The 21,680-nt window shown below is 38.4% G+C and overlaps 1 protein-coding gene across 1 annotated transcript in view; it reads left to right on the plus strand.

Moving 5' to 3' along the window:
• The first annotated feature begins 635 nt into the window (after positions 1-635).
• Positions 636-21,680, plus strand: part of HENMT1 (HEN methyltransferase 1) — a 31,773-nt gene continuing 10,728 nt past the window's right edge. Inside the window, exons 1-5 of the mRNA XM_069090481.1 lie at positions 636-761; positions 2,609-2,737; positions 6,614-6,726; positions 9,475-9,609; positions 11,026-11,208. Of these exons, the coding sequence (XP_068946582.1) occupies positions 681-761; positions 2,609-2,737; positions 6,614-6,726; positions 9,475-9,609; positions 11,026-11,208 (641 nt within the window). The 5' untranslated portion in view covers positions 636-680. The remainder of the gene's footprint in view (positions 762-2,608; positions 2,738-6,613; positions 6,727-9,474; positions 9,610-11,025; positions 11,209-21,680) is intronic.

Below are 21,680 nucleotides of genomic sequence, written 5' to 3' on the forward strand. Positions count from 1 at the left end.
GCGGGGGGACAACCTGAACTGGTTATAAAACTCTACACTATCGTTATTAGCTCCACAGGGAAGAGAGACAAATTATCCCTCATTTCTTATCTCCCCCCTATAGAAAGCACTTAATAAAGGATTGCTGAATTTCATCAGGTTGCAACGAGGCTGGGATGTTCCCCCTCATCTCCGCCTCCCGGCTTAACCTGGCCGCCCTCCTCTAAGAAAGCCTTACGGCCTTCTCGTAGAGCTGGGTGCCTTCCCTCTGCGACCACCCCGTTCGCCTGTCTCTATCTAGTCTGTATGCACTGGCTGGCACGCCATTAGTGTACTTCTAGAGGGCAGGAGCTGTTTTTTGCCTTTCTTTTATACTTCGTATCCCCAGTGCTTAGCACACAGAGGTGCTCACGAAACGCTATTTAGTCGCCTAAGTGAAAACAGAACAGGGGGCTTTGCCCACCTTTTTTTACAGGCCAATCTGTAGGCGTCTGCCTTGCCCGCCCCTCCGCCCTCGTTAGAGCTGCCTCTCCTTCCAGAGCAGCTCAGAAGCACGTGGGCCAGGGCGAGCTCATTACCATATACCAACTAGGCTAGCTCCAGGGGTCACCCTGCGCGGTCCACATGCAGTCAGCCACCTCACTCATACCCTCCCGCCCCGCGGCAAGTGGGCGGGGCTTCGCTGGCTACGCCACGTAGGCATGCCCAGTTCGAGTCAAACCGAGGCTATAGGGCCTCTGAGCCAGACCGGAAGCAGGAGCGGAGGAGGAAGGAAACCGCAAGTAGGGTGGCGGGAGCAGGCGGGGGCGGTTGAGCTTCCTTGGCTCGAAGGGCCGGCTTTGGGGGAGACTGCTGGTCGTCTGCTGGGGATTGGAAAGCTTCCAGGCTTGGCCGGGTGGGGCAGCGGGCAAGAAAACCCTGCCGTTCATTTTGCGTAGGCCTCCAGGGTGAGTGGGGGCGCCGCACGGCCCACGTGAGTCAGGCAGGCCCGAAGCCTGGGTGTGGACCAGGAAGGGCGGCGCGGACTTGCGCTGTCAGGTCGGCCTAGTCTTACCCTTGGGCGTACTAATAGTAGTAACAAGTAGCTCCGTAACGTGTAGCAGCTGTACCAAATGATGGTCGTTGGTAGAAGTTAGAGTTAAGCTAACGGACTGACGTGATTGAGAGAGGTTTTTAAGAATGTCTAATGTACACTTGCATGTGAACTTGGAGGTGCCTTCGGCAAGCAGTTGGAAAACTGCGCTTAATTTCCTTCCTCTGTAAAATGGAGCCGTTGGAATAGATAGCCTTCGGGCTCCTTCCAGAGCCAACAGCGTGCAGGAGGAAACGGATGCACTGTTTTAGTTCATTAATCTTTGTGAGGCGTTTTAATCGCACCCAATGCTTCTTGACTCCGTCTGGGGTTTTCTCGGCAAAGACATGGGAGTGGTTTGCACTCCCTTCTCCAAGAAAGCCTTACGCCCTCCCCCTAGATCTGGGTGCCTTCCCTCTGCCACCACCCCGTTCCCACTGTGTCTATCTAGTCTGTGTGCACTTGCTGGCACGCTGTTAGACAGTGTACTCCTGGAGGGCAGAGGCTATTTTTTGCCTTTTTCCTTTGTATCCCCGGTTCTCTTAGGTGTCCATTGAAGTTTCTTTGAAGTACATTGACTCAGAAATAACATTTAAAAATGTTGGCATTGCCATAGCATCCTCTCCTTGAGTTGAAGGAGAGTGTATTTAGATAAAATACTGAACTTGATATGGACATTCGGGGAAAACAATTCAGTAAAACTTATCATATTTAGTGAAATCTGTTGTATTTAGGCTTGCAATTCAGGTAAATGTAAAATGTGGTATGGAAGGGGGCATTGACTGATGCAACATTTGGTTAGAAACTAGTAGAACAACAAATTGAATTTTAAGAAACTTGTAAAAAAGTTTCAAGGTATCTTTTGAAGATACATATGTGCATGCGAACACATGCATACATTAATGTCCACACACTTATAGTGTGTTGGCACTCAGGGATAGAATTAATACTTATCAGAACCTTAATTATGTTATTTTAGGATTTTTTGTATTAAAAAAATTCAGAGAATGTGATATAACAGGAATTCGATCTAGAAAGAACTAATTTTTTTTTTTTTTTTTGCTTTTCGGAGGGGGAGGGCAGGGCAATTGGGGTTAAGTGCCCTGCCTAAGAGCTAGTATTTGGTGTCAGAGGTAGTATTTGAACTCGGGGCCTCCAAACTCCAGGGTCAGTACTCTGTTCACTGTGCCACCTAGCCACCCCCTAGAAGGAGCGTTTTTTAGAGGTTAACCTCCCTTGCTTTGAAGAAAACAGAGACCCAGAGAGTTTAGGTGATACTTGTAAGATTACATAGTTCATGAAAAACAGAGCCAGAATTTGAACCCTTGTCCTCTAATTTTAAATCCTGGCCCTTTTTTTTTCCAGCTGATTTCACTGTAGTTGAGAAAGTGTAATACAAGGTGTACCAAAGGTGCATTTAAAATGCACCTTGTCCAATAATGGCATATTTGAGGAGATAATTAGCTTTAAAAAAAAATTAACTATCTTAATTGGGATTCATCTGGGGGAAAGGTTAAAATTGGGTATTATTTAAAGAAACTTTTTTTTTATTTTTAGAGTGACATTATGGTTGATTCAGATGTTCAAGGAGTTCAAGTAAAGGAGAATATTAAATTCACCCCTTCGTTATCTGAACAACGGCATAAGTTTGTTTTAGATTTTGTACGGAAACACAAACCCCAAAAGGTTGGTTGATATTTCATTGTTTTCAGTATGTACAAACATATAAAAAAAAGCATTCTTCATACATATCCCCAAAATGGATGAGTAGATGGGGGAGCCAAACAAAGCACTGTTATATTTAACTGAATGATGGTTTTTTTCTGTCTTTGTATTTCTCAGGCCTAGCGCTGCACTTGGAACAATGGTGCATAAAAAGGTTTGAGTTGATTATGTTGTGGTTTCAGCACAGAGAGTTTGGCTAAAGTTTAATGAACTTGATTCTCCTGTATTTAGAGAATGTCTTAAGTTGGCAGGCTTATTTAACTGAACCAAATGTTATCCAATAGAAATTAAATTAGATTTTCACTTAATGGCATTTAGAATTGGATTAGACATTTGATAGACATTGTCTGGTAAAATTGTTGTCATGAATTAGGGCCTGTTGCGTTTGATCAAATGCTATATCAGAATTCCATTCACTTTTTTGTTGAATTTGACTTGTCTAGAAAGAATATAGAGCTGATAAATGCAGCTTTGTTTCTGATAAATAGGACTTTCAGTAGGTATCTTAAGGTAGGATTCATGGCTTAGGACCTGTGTGTGCAGTCTGTACAATTGGTGACCTAACTTTTTTCCTTTACTTTGCCCAGATTCTCTGTTCGTTCAGGACCTCCTTGTCCTCTTTCTTGAGGAAATTAATGCCTCTTTTAGCTGCATTTCCAGATCTTTTGGTTCAGTTCAGCAAGCATTTGTTTTGTGTACACTATGTGCCAGGAACTGTGCTAGATAGTGGCCTTTGAGGAGTTTACATTCTACTGGGACAAAGCAATGTGGCCACAGATGTGTAAATGCAAAATACATACCAAGTAATATTTTTGAGAGACAGTGAGAATTTCAATGTTGGGGGCATTAAGAAAGACCTCAGGTAGGAAGTGGTAACTGAGCTGAGGTCTTAAGGGAGTCAGGAATTCCAAGAAATAGCGGTGAAGAGAGAGCCCTTCAGAGGGAAGTTTATAGGGGCAGGAAGGGGAATGTGTGTGTATAACAAATAGGCGAGTTAGCTAGAGTATAGTATGTGAGTGTAAAGGGAACATTGATAGTGATTGTGAGGGGCCTAAATGCCATGGAGAGGAGTTGGTGTTTCATCCTAGAGGCATTTGGGAGCCACTGAAGAGTCTTGAGTTAGGGGAGTGATGTGGTTCAGGAATATTATTAATTTGTCAGTTTTCTGCACCATGAATTGTAGAAGGGAGTGCCTAGAAGCAAAGAAATCAATTTGGGAGCTATTTTAATAATACAGGTAAGAAAATGATGAGGGTGTGGAAGAAAACTGTACTCTGGGTTTTGGGCACAGCCTGCAAGAAAAGTATATTAATTGAATTTTAATTATAAATATCTCTGCTTAGAGGAAGAAAATCCAAAAGAACAGAAATTCATCTGATCATTTAGAGTCCCAAGTCATTTTTCACTCACTATTTAATATGGTATTTCCCAACAGACAAAATTCTGCAACAAGATAAAAAACAGTTGTAGACTTTTGGTGAAAATTCAGTCAACAACAGCAAAGTTCAGTCAGCGTTTTGCTTGGTCAAACAGAACTTGACTATTTGAAAGTTACTTAAATTTACCACACACACTGCCGGCTCTTTTTTCTAAAAATGGGTTATTATCTCTTTAACAGCACTTTCCTAGGGGCTCTTCTTTGATCATGGTCAAAGGTAAACTCATGAAATATTTTTGTTAAATGAATTAGTTAAAACCTTTTTCTTTCTCCTAGTCTGATAATGATACTAATCATTTCAGGAAAGAGTTCTTCCTAGGCTAATGAAGCATTTCCCTTTAACCTGATTAAGCCTAAGAATGATTTTTAAAAAAGATTTCAGTGCTGGACATTGTTTTAGAATTGAACATTAAAAACTAATAAAGATTTCTCATTCATATTAGAACAAGGACCTTTTGATATTTTGTAATGCATATTCTAAAGAGAGAACCGGGTGGGGAGGGGGTTTCAGTTAGCCTTTCACAAGGAGCCTGAATTAGGGTAGTGGCTGTATGTGTGCAAAAAAGGTGAGGGGTACAACAGGTGTTGCTGAGTTAAAATCATTAAGACTTAGCACCATACAGGATATGGGAAGGATGGGATGGGGTGGAGTATGAAATAGAGGGAGGAATCAAGGATGATTCCAAAGGTTAGAGCCTGAATTCCTAAGAGAATGGTGATATCCTTTACATAAATAGGAAAATTAGGAAGAGAAAAAAAGTAAAAAAAAACACGATGTATTTGAGATGCCTATGGGACATCAGACTAGATTTGGAATTCATCTGCAAATGATTACATTTTGGTAACGTGACACCCTATCCTCACTAAGAGTATGAAGAATGAAAAAAAAAACAAAACAGAAATGTCAAACACAGGTCACACTGACCTCTGAGTGAGGCCAGAACCAGATTAAAATGTAATTGGGAAAATTTTAACAAATAAAAATATGAGACATAGGTAATATTATATTTTAAGACCAAATCAATATGCAGTCCGCAGGGATCCTTATGTCTAATTTACTGGCCCCAGTTTCTATATGAGTTTTGACAGTAGTGAAGAAGAGCACCTAAGAAATGCATGAGAAGGAGGTGGAAGATAAAGGAGACTTAGGCATAGTCAGGTAAGAAAAAAACCAGGAGAGCAATGTTCATGAAAACACAAGCAAGAGAGAGTTTTGGGAGTGGGGAGTACTAACACTGAGGTGAAGAAAGATGAGCTTCTTGGTAATCTTGGAGAAAACAAATTTACTCAGGTGGTGAGGTGAGAAGTGAGTAGAAGAAGGTGATGAAAAGTATCAGTATAAGCATCTTTTCTAGGATTTTATTCTAAAGTTAATCTTCATTTTCAGGTATCAATATATAAAAAAGGAGCTTTTAGGTATCATCAAAGAGTAGGGAGTTTAGGACCTAGCATTACTCCTGCTCCTAACTGTCTGTATCTTGTGGAGAAAACTACTTTGTGGAAGCTGCTTATAAATTGTGTGTTTTTTTTCCATTTGAAGGAATTAGGAGTACAATTGGTACATTACAGCCATTGACAAAATTTGTATTTCATCTTTGAAAGGGACAGTCAGATTTCTTTGAATGTTGTAGGTTATAGTGTGGTCTTAAGGGTATATGATACCTTTTGGGGTTAGGCTTCGCTCAATTGATGCTATGGCTCTTTTATAATTCTTGGCTGATTTGTATTCCTTTAAATTAGATATTTCTGAAGACATGCAAAAGCCATTACTGTGAGACATAGTATTTTACAATAGGAAGGATAGGTTTCTACTTAAGAAACTATCTATAGTATTTTAAAGTTATACTCTACAGAATAAGTATATACATTCTGTAGGTGTGGAAAGCTCAAGCACGTTATTTTACTACTAACATCTTTTTGTTGTTACAGAAATTTCTCTCAAGAAGGCACTCCATAACACCAAGGAAATGTTTTCTAAGGCATGCATTGAAATAAAAGAAACAAAATCTTTTTTATCTTCCCAGTTTAAAAAAATTATTTGACTTCATTAGGTTAAGGTGCTTATAGTAAAATAGGCTGTGTTGTTTCTTAGGAGAGTGGTGGTCCAGAATTGTGATCTGTTTCCGTGGAGGGAAGAACTGGTAGATCTATAGTAGTTGTCTGGGACTCAACTTGCCTATTGTCACACAGTTGGTATCAGAGCAAGGGAGATATCTTCCACACCTGGCTTTACTTTTAGCTCTATCCCCTCCATCATGCTGCCTTTACATGTATTTATTCTGTTTTTATTTCCAGGAATTTCCTCAATTCAGGCTTGAGCATATTTTTGTGATAAGATATCTCACAAAAATACCTTTTGAGATAGTATATGATTGCTGTCTTTTCCATTTTATTTATAGGTTGCAGATTTGGGATGTGCCAACTGTAAGCTCTTATGGAGGCTAAAATATCATGAATCCATTGAGGTGCTTGCTGGACTGGATATTGACAAGAACATATTAACACAGAACATGTAATATTGTACTTGAGAATTTTTTTTAGAGTCTTTACTTTTAGATCACTGAATATCAGAATTACCATGATTAAGTTTAATTTTGTAAATATCGAACTTGAAAAGATTGGGAAGATTTCCTTACTCAAGATCAGTGAATAAGATGATTTTTTTTCTTGGTGGTTAAATCTCTGTATTGGGTTTAGTTGGATTGTATTTTTAAAAAGGGGATGGAAAACCACCTTGTTTTATTTGTGTGAAAGTCATGACAGAAACGTGAAATTACTGTTCCCATGCCATTAAGACGACCCTTAGTGAATTAGATCATTCTTTTTTTTTTTTTTAAAGCAATCAGGGCTTGAGTAAGGTAACCAGTAACTTGAGCAAGGTTACACGGCCAGTTATTTTGTGTGGGTGTTAAGTATCTGAGCCTGGAATCGATCCCAGGTCTCTTGACTCTGGGGCCGGGGTGCTCTTACTCACTGCGCCACCTGGCTGCCCCGAATTGGATCATTCTTGATTGCAAGTCCATTTTTCTCTTATTTAATTATATTCTTTTTTTTTGTCATTGTAAATGACAATGCATGGTGCTAAAAGGTATTTGCCCTGTGAGTCAGTTTATTATATAATTTTGTATTGTTGAAACTTATGTCATATTTTCATGAGGAAAAGATAGGTGTTGACAGGTTTTTCCAGTTGTACCACATCTTCAAACATCCAAATGACTGAAATATTGGGAATACAAAATCATAAATCAACACTCTAGAGTTGATTGCAAAACAAAAACCAAAGAAAATATTTGCCTTGGAAGAAAATAGAACTTTAAAGGTACTCAAATAAGACATTTCCTGTATATGTGTTAAAATCATCTAAGATTTGCAGATGAAACTGCAGACATTTTATTTAATGATCTCATCTGATAATCATTGTCAAATGAGTTAATGTATATAAAGCCCCGTGTGAACTTTAAATGACTATATAAATATCAGTTAAATATAAATAAACGCAGTATAAGGTAGGAGACATAATTAGTACAGATAATTTGCTAATATCCTTGATTGAATCCTGTGTATAAAGTCCAAATAGGTTTTTAGATGGTCCTGCTTACAAATAATGTTGTATTTGATTTAAGTTCCAGAACCCTATTAGATATACCCTATCGAAATCCATGATCACGTTAAAGAGATCAATCTCAGCCTAGCAGTCTATACAGGAAATAGCAAATAGAGAAGAGTGCATGTCCCCCAGATTGTGTGGGAGGAGTGCCCAATGAGTTGGTCCCATCTGTACATGCATTTTGCATGGAGTCTACAGATGAACTGTGAACCAGGCTTAAAACTATTTAGGAAAAAGAATAGACTAGATTGTATCTGACAAAGTATGTAGCACTTTTGTTGATCACTAACTATTTCTTACTTTTAACTCCATTATTCTCCAAATGATGCTGTAATGCCTATGAGTCATGGAATACCACGTTGGTGTAGTGTGTGATAAAATGGCTGCAGCTATTTCTTTTGACACTTTGTGAGAAGAGCAGTTAGTAGTCAGGCACATGTATGAATACAAAAAGAGATGAATCAATCATAAAATATGATATTTATGACAGGATGACTTGATCAGTATTTTATAATTTGGGTGACATGCACTCTTTAAAGTAGACTATAATTTGTAGTTATGAAAACGATATTTGCTGATATATAGGTTTCCAGCATGTGCTTCTCTTCCTTGCATGATTTTTGGAAAGTAGACAAGAACCACACTGGATGAGAAAGTACTTTAATCTGTATTGATTGACAGAGAACCCATATGGGAGTTGTAGCGCCATACACAGTTTATTTGAAGCCTTAGTTTCTGCTTTTAAAAAAATTAAGCAGTTTGTGGTTCTATTTTCACAAAATAATTTGGTGACTGAATACTCTTTAGGGCTTGAAATACCAGTGGAATCCATAAATGCTGATCTTGGAGTGGGGATAAAAGAGCCCCCCAAATAAGAGGAAGTTGGGTAAATTTTAGAGCAAAGTAGAGAATTAAAATTTCAGTTTTTTTTTCAATTTATTGAATTCTATTCAGTTATCTTTTTAGTAGTAACATGTCATACACAATCTTACACAGAATTTCATATTAACTGTTTTAGAGTAAAATGTTGCTGGCATCAAATTTTTTTTAGGACCACTATATCCAGATAAGTTTCTATAGAAAGCAGTTTAATAAATGCTACTCTTTGTAACTGAGATGTCTCTTATTTTAAATATCTCAGTTCATTTTGCCTGTATACATCTTACTTTCCTAATATAATAAATGCTAGGGATGTTCTTAGGGTAAAAAACTTTGAAATTAGATATCTATTCATAAATGTAAAGTCTTGTGATTGCTAGTCCTTCAGATCATGATAATCCTCTACCGTGCTAAAAAGAAATTGCCTTTTGCCTATTGATACTTTTGTACTTTTAAATTTCAGGTCTTTTGCAATACCAGTACTAAAAGCCTATTTTCTAGGGAGGATGTGGTTATCTGTTATTTTATCTGTAGGCCAAGGAGTGCTATGGCATAATAAGGATGGTTTTTATTCCATTAACTACCTTTTATTTTCTGCCTTTAGAGTTTTTGTAATTTGTGCTATAGTTTGATTCTAAAGTCAGGTTTATTATGATTAGTTCTTTGGGAATAAAGTTCCTTCATCTTGAATGCCTGGTGGACCTTTGACTGTTAGTGATTATGAGCATCAGACTTTGAGCTTTTTTAGTCACTCTTAAAATAATGCTTTTACAGTTATAAGTTACATACAGGTGCTGGAGACTATTTAGACCCCAGGGAGAGACCTTTAACTATTACATTATACCATGGCTCTGTGGTGGAAAAAGATCCTTGCCTCCTTGGATTTGATTTGATAACATGCATAGAATTGTGAGTATTAATCTGACAGGTGTTCTGTGGTATTAATTTAAAAGATTTTTTTCCTGTCTAAATTAGTAGGAATTAAAGGGAAAATAACATGTTTTAAATCACTGCTAAGCCCTGTTTTATACCTGGTAATCACAGTCATGTAAATATCATATTTTTAAATGTAGTTCATCATTTTTTCCCCTCAACTTTATTTTTAGATATGCATATCATATCTGGGTTGATCCAACTTACTCCCTCCCCCATTGCAAATTCCTTGAGCAAATAATGTATAATAGAGCACTGATTAGAGTCAGAGGACTTGGGTTCAAATCTTCTCTGCTCACTCACTTGGGCAGATCACTTAACCTCTCTTAGCCTCAGTTTCCTCATTTGTGAAATGAAGGAGTTAGACTAGATGGCCTCTCAAGTGCATTATGGCTCTAGATCTAGATCCAAACAAGACTGAGTACTTAAAGCACCAGACACAGCATTAAAATATGCATTGTGCAAACTAGCCCCTTGATGATAAACTCTGGATTTGATTTCTGATGGTCTTATTTGTAGTGCTAGAATATTTGAATTACTTTGTGCATGTTTACCTGGTCAACCCTGAGCTTTGAAGGGATATGGAAAATATAAAAGAAGTACATTTTCTAATCCATTTGAATTGCTTTCTGTCCCCACTTATACTCTGTGTCTTCTATGTTTTTTTTTTTTTTTACTTATAACCTTATTCCTTGAATGTCTTACCTCTTCATCTTTACCAACAGAAGTTAGCTCCTTGAGGGCAGCCACTGTTTATTTATTTATTTATTTTTTGCATCCCTAGCTCGTTGCACAAGGCCTGGCACAAAGTAAATGCTTAATATATTCTTGTTGGTTGATTAAATTTTTACCTGTCCTTTAAAACCCAAGTCAGAAGCCACCTCTTGTATGAAACTTTCCTTAATGGTTGTCCTTCCCCAAACCATATGTTAGCAAGAACCTGACCTCCGATGTATGGAATTTTTTGTACCTTCCTATTTATTAGCTATCTGCTAATGTGCTCTGCTACTTTGAGTTCCTTGTCTCTAGAATACATGTGTCATCTAGTACCTAGTACAGAAGGTATAAGCTATGTATGACCTGTCTTCAAGGAGCGTCTCATTTAGGGGGGGCAGGAGAGAGAAAATCATGAGGACGCGCTATCTGCTTCTCTTCGTATCCCCAGCACTTAGCGCTCTGCATATTAAGTACTTAATCAATGTTGACTTGAGTAATGAGTAAATTTTATGGTAATGACGAATGTGGTACTATAGATACTAAGAAAATGATCTTTATTTTTGTTATTATTATTAAGTGATTTTTAAAGGCCCTGGGTGGTTTTTATTAAATTGACTTAGACTTTTTAAAGGAATCAGTACGATCTTTAAATTCATCAAATCTTAACCTTTTCAGAATAGAGCATCTAGAAGCCAAAGAGTTGTCCCAGTTCCCAGAAGTAATTTTTGGATTCTTCGCTCCAACCACGGTTATCATCAGCACACCCAATTCCGAATTTAATCCCTTGTTTTCGGGAAAGACACTATTCCGACACCCAGATCACAAGTTTGAATGGGACAGAACACAATTTCAGAACTGGTGAGTTTTGTGAACAACTGTCACAGTTGGGTCTAAAGTAATTAGTTAACTTTTTTCTATGTTAAAGTATGTGTAAAGTAAAGTATATGTTTTTATTTGTTAAAGTCAATTACAAGATAAATGAATAAATTTTAAAAAACATTTATTAAGTGTTTACCCTGTACCAAGTACTGTGTTAGGTTCTGGTAATACAAATCAAAAAGCAAGATGATTCCTGCTCTCAAAGAGCTCACATTTCACTGCAGGAAAACACACATAGAAGGTTTTGAGCTTCAAGTTAGATGGAAAGGCTCAGTGGTTCTCTAGGGTACAGTGAAAAAGAAGATGTAAATACATCTTTTTTTTAGTGTTGTTTCTATTAGAACCATATCCATTTCTCTTGCATTATTTGACAATAGCAAGGGCTTTGGTAATGAGAACTTTTCTTTTTGTGGGTGGCCATATCTACCTAAGAGGCAAAGACTGCAGTGCCTTGTATCCCCAGCTTGAGTTTCCACAAGGGTCATTCTCCTAGACAGTGCCTTTGGAGGCTAGGCTAGAAGCAGGGCTAGTAGTCTGAAGGTGGGGTTCTGTTCTTCTTGAGGCTCTTGAACTCACTTGCACATTAGTGGCAGTTCTTGAGTGGATGTTGTTTGCAGTGGCAAGCCCTTTCTCCACAAGGTGTGCTTTCTTGAATGATAAGTAGAGGGGCAGGGCTGGAGTCAGAGATCATATCATTGCATTAGAGCTATGTTGATGGGAGGACCACTTTTCCCCAGAGGGTACCTGTTGTTTTGGGGCCAGGATAAAAGTGGGGACTTTGGTTGGGGGTGGGTGGGAGGTTGCTCTTTTCCAAAGTGTGGGGCTTGAGTTACCCTCCATCTGGGTCCGAAGGGAGGTGGTTGTGGTGATTTGACCCACTTCTCATACTGCCCCATTCTCATCTATAGAAAGCTTTACATTCATTTTGAATAATCTTCAAATTAACTATAGTATATTTAATATAGTTTCTTCAAATTACCTAGGTCATTCATAGCTTTTCCAGCCATAAGTTGGTATGCATAGAAGCAATTCTAATAGCCTCAACTGAGTGAAAGTAGAAAGGGAAATCTCTTGCTTCCTTATCCTTTAATTATTTATTTATTTTTTCAGATTTTTCTTTTTGCTTTTTGGAGGGGGGAAGGCAGGGCAATTGGGGTTAAGTGACTTGCCCAAGGTCACATGGCTAGTTTTGTGTTAAGTGTCTGAGGCCGGATTTGAACTCAGGTCCTCCTGACTCCAGGGCTGGTGCTCTGTTCGCCATGCCACTTAGTCACCCCTCTTCCTTCTTATCTTAAAACAAGGAACAGAAGACTTTTAGATCTGCTTTTTTTTGCCTGTTCCTTGCTATTAGTCCTCACCACTCTTGTGGCTTTAGCATAGATTGAGTATGCTCATGAGTTAGTTTTTTGTTCTTTGGTTTTTTTTTTTGCTATGGAATTGTCTAAGTTATTCCTTTCAACAGGAGCTTTTTAGATTAGAGTGCTTTTTATTGAGACTGCTTGCCTTTTAGTTTTATCCAGGGTTAACTATTCACCCTCTTGGTGACCTTATAAAAGCTTATAATGAGGATACTTAACCACAAAAATATTAATATTGGTTCAGCTACCAAATTATTTCATTGTTCATGGACATTAGCCAGTTGATAAACATTATCTCCATTTTATCCATTTGGATATCAGATTTTAAGTGCTCTGTTAAAATCCAGGTGTATTGTATTTCTTGAATTCCTCTGATCTACCAGTCTAACAACATGTTAAAAAGAAAATAAGATCCTTGATATGACCTGTTCTTAACAAACCCTGCTGGCTCTAAGAAATTACAACTCCTCTTTCAAAATGCTTGTGCCCTCATGTTCTAGAATTTTTCCAGAGATTAGTCATACTTGTGTTCTGTAGTTTGACCCATTTGCTACTTTCTTCCTTACTTTTGACAGTGGAGACATTTGTCACGTTCAGTTCTATAAAACTTCTTCAGTTTGCCATTCTTTTTAAAATATAATACACGCTTTGTGTTCTATCTCTCCAGAGCATAACTGATATGTTGCCCCAAATATAAAGGTATCACTTAAGAGTGAGGGGGTCTTTGTAATGCTGTTTATCTCCTGAATTCCAGTCCTTATGCTTCTCACCAGGATTATCAATTAATATCAATTAGTCAGCCAGACTTAATTAGCTTTTAGAAATGGTTATTTACTAAGATGGTATAGTAATAGCAGTTTGTACAAAACATCCTCTTTGAAAACTCTGGGACACATTCTTCTTTAGAACTTTGGGAGGACATGTGGGAGAAACTACAGTTCTGGAGATCTTTTGCTGGAATTCTCAAGATGTTTCTCTTGAGGTCAGTGCAGCTGTTCTGCTGGGCACCTAGAAGAGCCTTGGATCTCCTTCCATTCTGTCTTTGACTCCCCATGTAGACACTCCCATCATCTAACACTGTCCCATAGGCCTTAGCCTGAGAAGGGAAAGAGCTCCAACTGAAGGTCTTCAGGTCAGATGTGGCATCTGAGAAATGATAGTGAATTAGGGAGTACTTTCCAGGACTGGAGAAAACTGGTGCAAGACATGAGGAAGAGGTGGAATACAAAGGTCAGGTGATAACAGCCAGGCCAGTTTTGCTGGAACCTATCAGTCAATAAACATCTTAAGCATCTACTATGAGCCAGACACACAGAGAGGCAAAAGTCAGTCCCTGCCCCTAAGGAGCTCACAAAATAACGGGGAAGACAACGTACAAATACATACAAAACCAGCTTTGTGCAAAATAAATAGGAAATAATTAACAGAAGGAGGACACAGAAATTAAGGATTGGGAAGGAGAAATAAGCTTGGAAAGGTAGACTGTAGCCAGATTGTGTGGCATTCAATGGCACACTGAAGATTTTGTAGTTTTTAGTAGTAGTAGAATGCTTCTGAAGGCTCATGACCTGGTGAAGGGCATGGTTGGCCTGCATTTTAGAAAAATTATTTTGGCAGCTGTGTGGAGACTTATTTGAAAAAGGGAGAGACTGGAGGCCAGGAGACCTGTTAAGAGGATTTTGGAATGGTCATAAGAGGTGGGGAGAACTTGAACTTGAACGAGGGTTGTAACCTTATGAATGGTTAGTTGAGAGATTCGTGGAAGTAGAGTTGATGAAAAGGCTTGGCAACTGGTTGGATTTAGAAAATAGGGAAAGGGATTGCAAATCAGGGTACCTAGAAGGATGGTGGTGAAAGGAAAGCACGAGGAAGTTGAGTTCTCTTTTGGTCATTTTGGGTTTTAGTTGCCTTTGGAACATCTAGGGATACCTAGGATTCACCAGGCAGTTGGCGAGGTGGAACTGGAGTTCAAAAGCAGTTAGGGCTGCATATATGTATTTGGGAGTTATCTACATACAGACATCCTCTTGCCCTTTATACTTGATATACTTATAGGTAGTTTTGTAGATTGCATTTTATTACCAGGTTTTTTTTTTTTTTTTCTGTTTTTCCTTTCCTTCTGGTTTTCCCTATTCCACACATTTGATTTTCATTTGTGGGTCACTGGACTGTTTTAAATTGCTTAGTGCCTCCTAATTCCTTTATTGTGTAAGAGGCCCTTCAGGAAGGGATTGAGTATCTGAGCCAAAATGACCTTGTAGCAGAGTAGGTGGTGCCTTATGTCACAGTCTCAGGGCCACTAAAGTGATTGAGAATTTAAATCAGTAGAGCTAATGAGATCTCTAAAAGGAAGTGTAGAAAAAGAAAAGGGCCCAGGAGAGAATCTTGAGTTATGACTATTGCTAATTGAGGTGGAACATAAATGAGCCATTCAAAAGAATTATCTTGGTGGTTATCAAGTTTAACCTGTATCTGGAAAAAGAATGCCCTCAACCTACCTAGAGCTCAGCGTCTACTTGCAGACCTTTGAAAGCCTGTTCTGCATTTTTGTTAACAAGTTTTTCCTTATCAAGTATGAATTTGGTTCTTTGTAACTTCCACTTTGGCTCCTTCTGCCTTCTGGAGATAGAGATAATGTACCTAATTCCTCTTTCACATCAAAAATATGAAGACAGTTAAATCTGTCCCTTCTCAGTCTTTTGTAGTTTCAATGTTCCCAGTTCCTTCAACCAGTCCTTCTAGGACACAAATTTGAGGCCCTTTATTATCTTGGTTGTCTCCCTTTGAACCTTCTACTTATTAATGTCCTTTCTAAAATGTGATGCCCAGAATGAAATAATATTATAGCATCATTTGAGCAGGGCAGAGTACAGTAGTGACTATTACATACTTATTCCTGAAAGCTATGCTTGAGTGTAGCTCAGGATTGTGGTGTTGTTTTGTTAGTTTTTTTTTTTTTTGACAGGGGAGGAAAAAGAGTTACCCTGTTATACTTTTGGCTTGTTGAACTTAAATACCCAAGAGACTATAAAAAGAAGCAGTCAGGCAGAAGACCAGCAGAGAGCAGTGTTACAAAAGCTAATACAGAAAACAATTTCCTGGAGTAAGTATTAAAAGTAAAGCAGTCAAGAAGGATGAGAACTGAGAAAAAGCTGTGAAGTTTAGTAAGGGGTCGGTGGTACTCTTGGAGAAAGCAGTTTTAGGCAGGGCAAGAAGAGTAGATGACCCTTTCCAAGCATTGGCTGTGAAAAAGATGTAGATGGGATAATGGAAGGTTTGCAGGGTCAAATGAAGGAAAGAATGAGGGTAAGAGAAGGAATTTTTTTTTTAGTTTAGTCTTCATGACTAACATTTTCACCATTACTTTTTTCTTTTTTAAATTATTTACTTTAGTTTATGCTATTCAGTTCCACAATCCCTTGAGTTCCAAATTTTTCCCTCCCTTTGCTATCCCCTCCTCTCTCATAGTGGCATGCAATCCAATATGGGTTCTATAAATACCTTCACATTACACATTAGTTGTAAAGAAGAATTATAACCAGTGGAATAAATGAGAAAGAAAGAACAAGAGAGAACAAGTAGTTTGCTTCAATCTGCATTCAGACTCTAATTCTTTCTCAGGATGTGAATAGCCTGTTTCATCATGAGTCTTTTGGAGTTGTCTTATAACCTTGCATTTCTGAGAGGAGCCCGTTCTATCAAAGTTAGTTATCCTGACAGATATGATGTGTCTGTAATTGTGCACAAAGTTCTCCTGGCTGTGCTCTCCTCACTCAGCATCAGTTTATATAAGTAAGAGAAGGGATTCTTAAAGCTGAAAAAACTGGAGGAGAAGGGGATGGATAGGATCAAGGTCACAATTAGAAGGGTTAGCAATAGTAGGTGAAAATCCACTGTTTATCAGATAAGGGAAGAGACAATATTGTATGATAGTGTCTAAGCTGAAGGGGTGGGGGACCTGCAGCCTTGAGGTCACGTGTGACTTTCTGGGTTCTTGGGTGTGGCCTTTTGACTGAGTCCAAGTATTACAGAACAAATCCTTTTATTAAGGTGGTTTGTTCTGTGAAGTTTGGATTCAGTCAAAGGACTGCCCTTGAGGATCTAGAGGGCCGCATGTGACCTTGAGGCCACAGGTTCCCCACTCCAGGGCTCTGAGGTGTATCATATGAGGTATAGAACAGGAAAAAGGAGCTTAAGAGCCTCTATTTATTTAATAAATTAGGAGAGGTCTTCTGAGAGAGAAAGCAGAGGTTCATTTATAAGGCTTGAGAAGAGAGTGTGTAGAAAAGCCATGTTGGAGAGGATAAAGTACAGCACTGGGTCCTTCTTTCCTCTGTGAACTCCTTGAAAGCTGCCTTCAGATTCATGGCACTTGACCCCAAACCAGTAGTGCTGAGCCCCTACCAATGTGATAAATACTGACCTATCTCAGTGGGGGCATTACTTCAATGAAGTACTGTGATATCAAAGAAGCCTCAGCACAAAGTACACCATCATCTCAAGTTGGCCCTTTTCATGCTCCCTCTGCCAGCTTCCTGTAACTCCATTAGTGTTGCTGTTTCCATTCCCATAGTCATACTATTCAGATGGGGGAGGGAAACTCTTAAAGTCTGCAGAATTCTCAAAAAATTTTGAAACCCCATGCCATTGTTTTCCCCTTTCTTGGTCATCTTTCCAGTATCCTTTCAGACACTTGTTCCAGGTTACATTTGTTTGCATAGCCACCAGGAATCATTGTAGACTTTTGAGAGGTCCTTATGAAGAGAGATAAGAGTTAAGTAGTACTATCTTCTCTTTTATCCTGTTGTCCCATCCCCTGCCCCATGGACACATACCTTCTTTGGGTCTTTCCCCCACCTCAATAATAGAGCTTTATTAGACCACTTTTTTTGTCCTTAACATTCATTGCTTACCCTCAGCTCATTCTGAGCCCTAGCAGTCCTGACTGGGACTTTTTAATTCATTTTTAGTTGCATGCCTTTGCTTCTTTTTTGGGAAAAAAATCTTGATTTGGTTGATGAATTCCTTATATCTTCCCTTCTTCCTTCTCATTGTAATTACTTCTCTGAATTTCTTTGAGCCAATTCCATTTTTCCTGGGCTAGCTTCCCATATAGAATTGCAGACACTGGGATCCTACCTATTTTTTTTCTGAAATATAAAAATCTATTCTTTGTCTAAGATGCACAACAGACTTGTGCCCAGATTTCTCCCTTTTTGGCCGTCACAAGCTTTAACAGAGAGTTGTCATTGGCTTCTCATCACTTCAACTGCATGATCTAATATCTAGTCCTTCAAGATCAGAAGCAAGTCCAGAACAGCAGTCCCCTCACCTCTTATTACTTCCATATTTTTTTTTGAAAAGTGATCATTTAGGCAAGTTTACAATTTATCAGCTATTTCTGCTGTTAACAGAGAGTATTCCAGCATATGTCCACATAATCCATACTCTCCATCACTACTATAAAGATACCTCAGATTCAGAAAACTAAACTTAAGCTTTGTGGGCAGTTCTTTAATACACTTCTACCATGATAGCATTTCTATCTGTCCCTTAATTGATTTCTTCTATGCTTCTAGTGCATGGATTTCTAACCATTTTTTAAAAATTAAATTTTGTGTTTATTTTTAGTTTACATCATTCATTTCCACAAGATTTTGAGTTACAAATTTTCTCCCCATCTTTCCCCTACTCACCACCCCAAAACAGCAATCCCACTGTATACCCACTCCCCCAATCTGCTCTCTCCTATATCTTCCCCCTTTCCAGTAGGGCACGGTGGAGCTCTATATCCCAGTGCCTGTATATCTTATTTCCAAGTTGCATGTAAAAAAGTAATATATTTTTTAAACATTTGGTTTTAAAACATTGAATTCCAGATTATTTCCATTCCTCCCTTGTCACCTACCCTTACTGGGAAGATAAGCAGTTCAATATAGTTTGTACATGTGTAGTCAAGCAAAACATTTCCATACTGAAAATATTGTGAAAGACTGACTATATTTCCCTCCATCCTATCGTGCCCTCCACTTATTCTATTCTTTACTTTGACCCTGTCCCTTTTCAAAAGTGTGTGCTTCTAACTACCCTCCCCCCAATCTGCCCTCCCCTCCATCATCCCCCCTCTCATCCCCTTCCCCCCTACTCTCCTGTAGGGCAAGATACCTAACTTAGTGTGTATGTCATTCCCTCCCTAAGCCAAATTCAATGAGAGTAAAGACCCATTTCCTTTTGCCTTCCTGTTCTTCCCTTCTGTTGTAGCAGTTAGTTATCCCTTGCCTCTTCTATATGAGATAATTTACCCCATTCTGTCTCTCCCCATCTCTTCTCATTATATTCCTCTCTCACCTCTTAATTTCACCTTTTGAGTATCATCCCTTCCTATTCAGTTGGTCCTTTGCCCTCTTTGTATACCTGCTCACATATATACACATACTCACATATGTATTCATACACCCATACACCCTCCTATATAGACATATATATATATATATATCTATATATCTATATATATATATATACACACACACACACACACACATTTCTATTCCCTTCAACTATCCTCATACTGAGAAAATTTTCATAAGTTACAATTATCGTTTTTCCATGTAGGCATGTAAATAGTTCAATTTTGCTAAGTTCCTTAAGATTTCTTTTCCCTGTTTACCTTCTCATGCTTTTCTTGCTTCTTGTATTTGAATGTCAAATTTTCTATTCAACTCAGGTTTTTTCATCAAGAATACTTGAAAGTCCTCTATTTCATTGAATGACCATATTTGCCCCTGAAACATTATACTCAATTTTGCTGGGTAGGTGATTCTTGGTTTTAATCCTAGCTCCTTTTACCTCTGGAATATCATATTCCAAGCTCTTTGATCCCTTAACGTAAATCCTGTAATATCCTGATTGTGTTTCCACAATATTCAAATTGTTTCTTCCTGGCTGCTTGTAATATTTTCTCCTTAATCTGGGAACTCCAGAACCTGGCTATAATATTCCTAGGAGTTTTCTTTTTGGGATCTTTTTCAAGAGGTGATCAATGATTTCTTTCAATTTCTATTTTGCCTTCTGGTTCTAAAATATCAGGGAAGTTTTCCTTGAGAATTTCTTGAAGGATGATTTCTAGGTTCATTTTTTGATCATGGCTTTCAGGTAGTCCAGCAATTTTTAAATTATCCTTCCTGGATCTATTTCTGGATCTAAAACCACAGGTCAGTGGGTTTTCCAATGAGATTTCACATTATCTTCTATTTTTTCATTTGTTTGGATCTGTTTAATAGTCTCTCGATTTTTCATAAAGTCATTAGCTTCCGTTTGCTCCAGTCTAATTCTGAAGGAATTATTCTCTTCAGTGAACTTTTGAAATTCTTTTTCCATCTGGCAAATTCAGCTTTTTAAAGCATTAAATGACAGTAACTTAAGTATATATACAACCAGTTACATCTCAGTTTGAAGAAATCATGGGTCCTTGGGGTATGCATATTAAGTATCCGGTTAAACTCTGTAATAATAATATCAAGTGAGACAGAAGCCAGGGTGACATGCTTACCAGAACATGTCATATTACTTACCACTGTCATAGAGGATGTCCATCACACATTCTGTTCTTTATAGATGATGAAGTCTTTTGGATGTTCTTGTTTGTGTATGCTGTAATGGTCTCTAATACTGCACACCTTATATCCACACACACAAGGAATGCCCCATAGACAAAGAGTGCCTGTTGTCCATACTGTCAGGCACTTGAATTGATGACCCATAATGCTAGTCCCTGTATGTGTATGTATGATGGAGAAACACATTAAAAGAACAGAATTAGAGAAGAAAATAGACAGAAGTACATATGGGGAAATTGCGCTGCTTTTTTTTTTCTTTCTTTTTTTTTTTTATTAACTTCTGATTTACATCATTCATTTCTACCAGATTTTGAGTTACAAATTTTCTCCCCGTTTTTCCCCTACTCACTGCCCCAAAATAGCAGTCCCACAGAATATCCCCTCCTATATTTCCCTCCCTCCTATCCTGATCCAGAGTTATCCTGATTGTGTTTTCACAATATTCAAATTGTTTCTTCCTGGCTGCTTGTAATATTCTCTTCTTGATTGGGGAATTTTGGAACCTGGCTATAATATTCCTACAAGTTTTCTTTTGGGGATCTTTTTCAGGAGGTGATTGGTGGATTCTTTCAACCTCTATTTTGCTCTCTGGTTCTAAAACATCAGGGCAGTTTTCCTTGGGAATTTCTTGGAGGATGATTTCTAGGTTCTTTCTTTGATTGTGGCTTTGAGGTAGTCCAATAATTTTTAAATTATCTCTCCTGGATCTATTTTCCAGGTGGGTGGTTTTTCCAATGAAATATTTCACATTGCCTTCTATTCTTTCATTTGTTTGGATCTGTTTAACAGCATCTTGATTTCTCATAATGTCATTAGCTTCCATTTGTTCCAATCTAATTCTGAAGAAATGATTCTCCTCAGTGAGCTTTTGAGATTCTTTTTCCATCTGGCAAATTAGACTTTTTAAGGCATTCTTCTCCTCATTGGATTTTTGAGCCTCTTTTGCCGTTTAAGTTAGTCTATTTTTTAAGGTGTTATTTTCCTCCGTCAGGCTGTTGACTCTCATTTTGTAATTTTCTTGCATTGTTCTCATTTCTCTTCCCAATTTTTCCTCCACTTCTCTTATCTGCTTCTTAAAGTCCTCTATGGCCTGTAACCAGCTCATATTTTCCTTTGAAGCTTTTGGTTCTGACTTCACTGTCTTCCTCCTGTTCCATGCTTTGCTCCTTTTTGTCCCCAAAATAGGAGTCTAATGTTGGATTCTTCTGTTTGTTTTGCTTCCTTTGCCTGCTCATGTTGCCACCCAATTACTTGACTTTTGGGCTTTTTGCTACAGTAGGACTCTGCCATCAGACAGGGGAGCTTTTGTCCCAAACACTGGGGTTTTCTCAGCTGCCAGAGGTATTAGTTGGGTGCCCTCTCTGAAGCCTCTACATACTCTGGCAAGCTGGTAACACACTCCAGGACCTCCACCCTAGACCGAAATCCAGATCCAAGCAGGTTAAAGCAAGAGTGATTACTCCTCAGACTGGTCACT

Source organism: Petaurus breviceps, unplaced genomic scaffold, assembly GCF_028583685.1.
Source record: "Petaurus breviceps papuanus isolate PSGF00001 unplaced genomic scaffold, PetGlider_PUasm1.0 186, whole genome shotgun sequence".
Classification (NCBI taxonomy): Eukaryota; Metazoa; Chordata; class Mammalia; order Diprotodontia; family Petauridae; genus Petaurus; species Petaurus breviceps.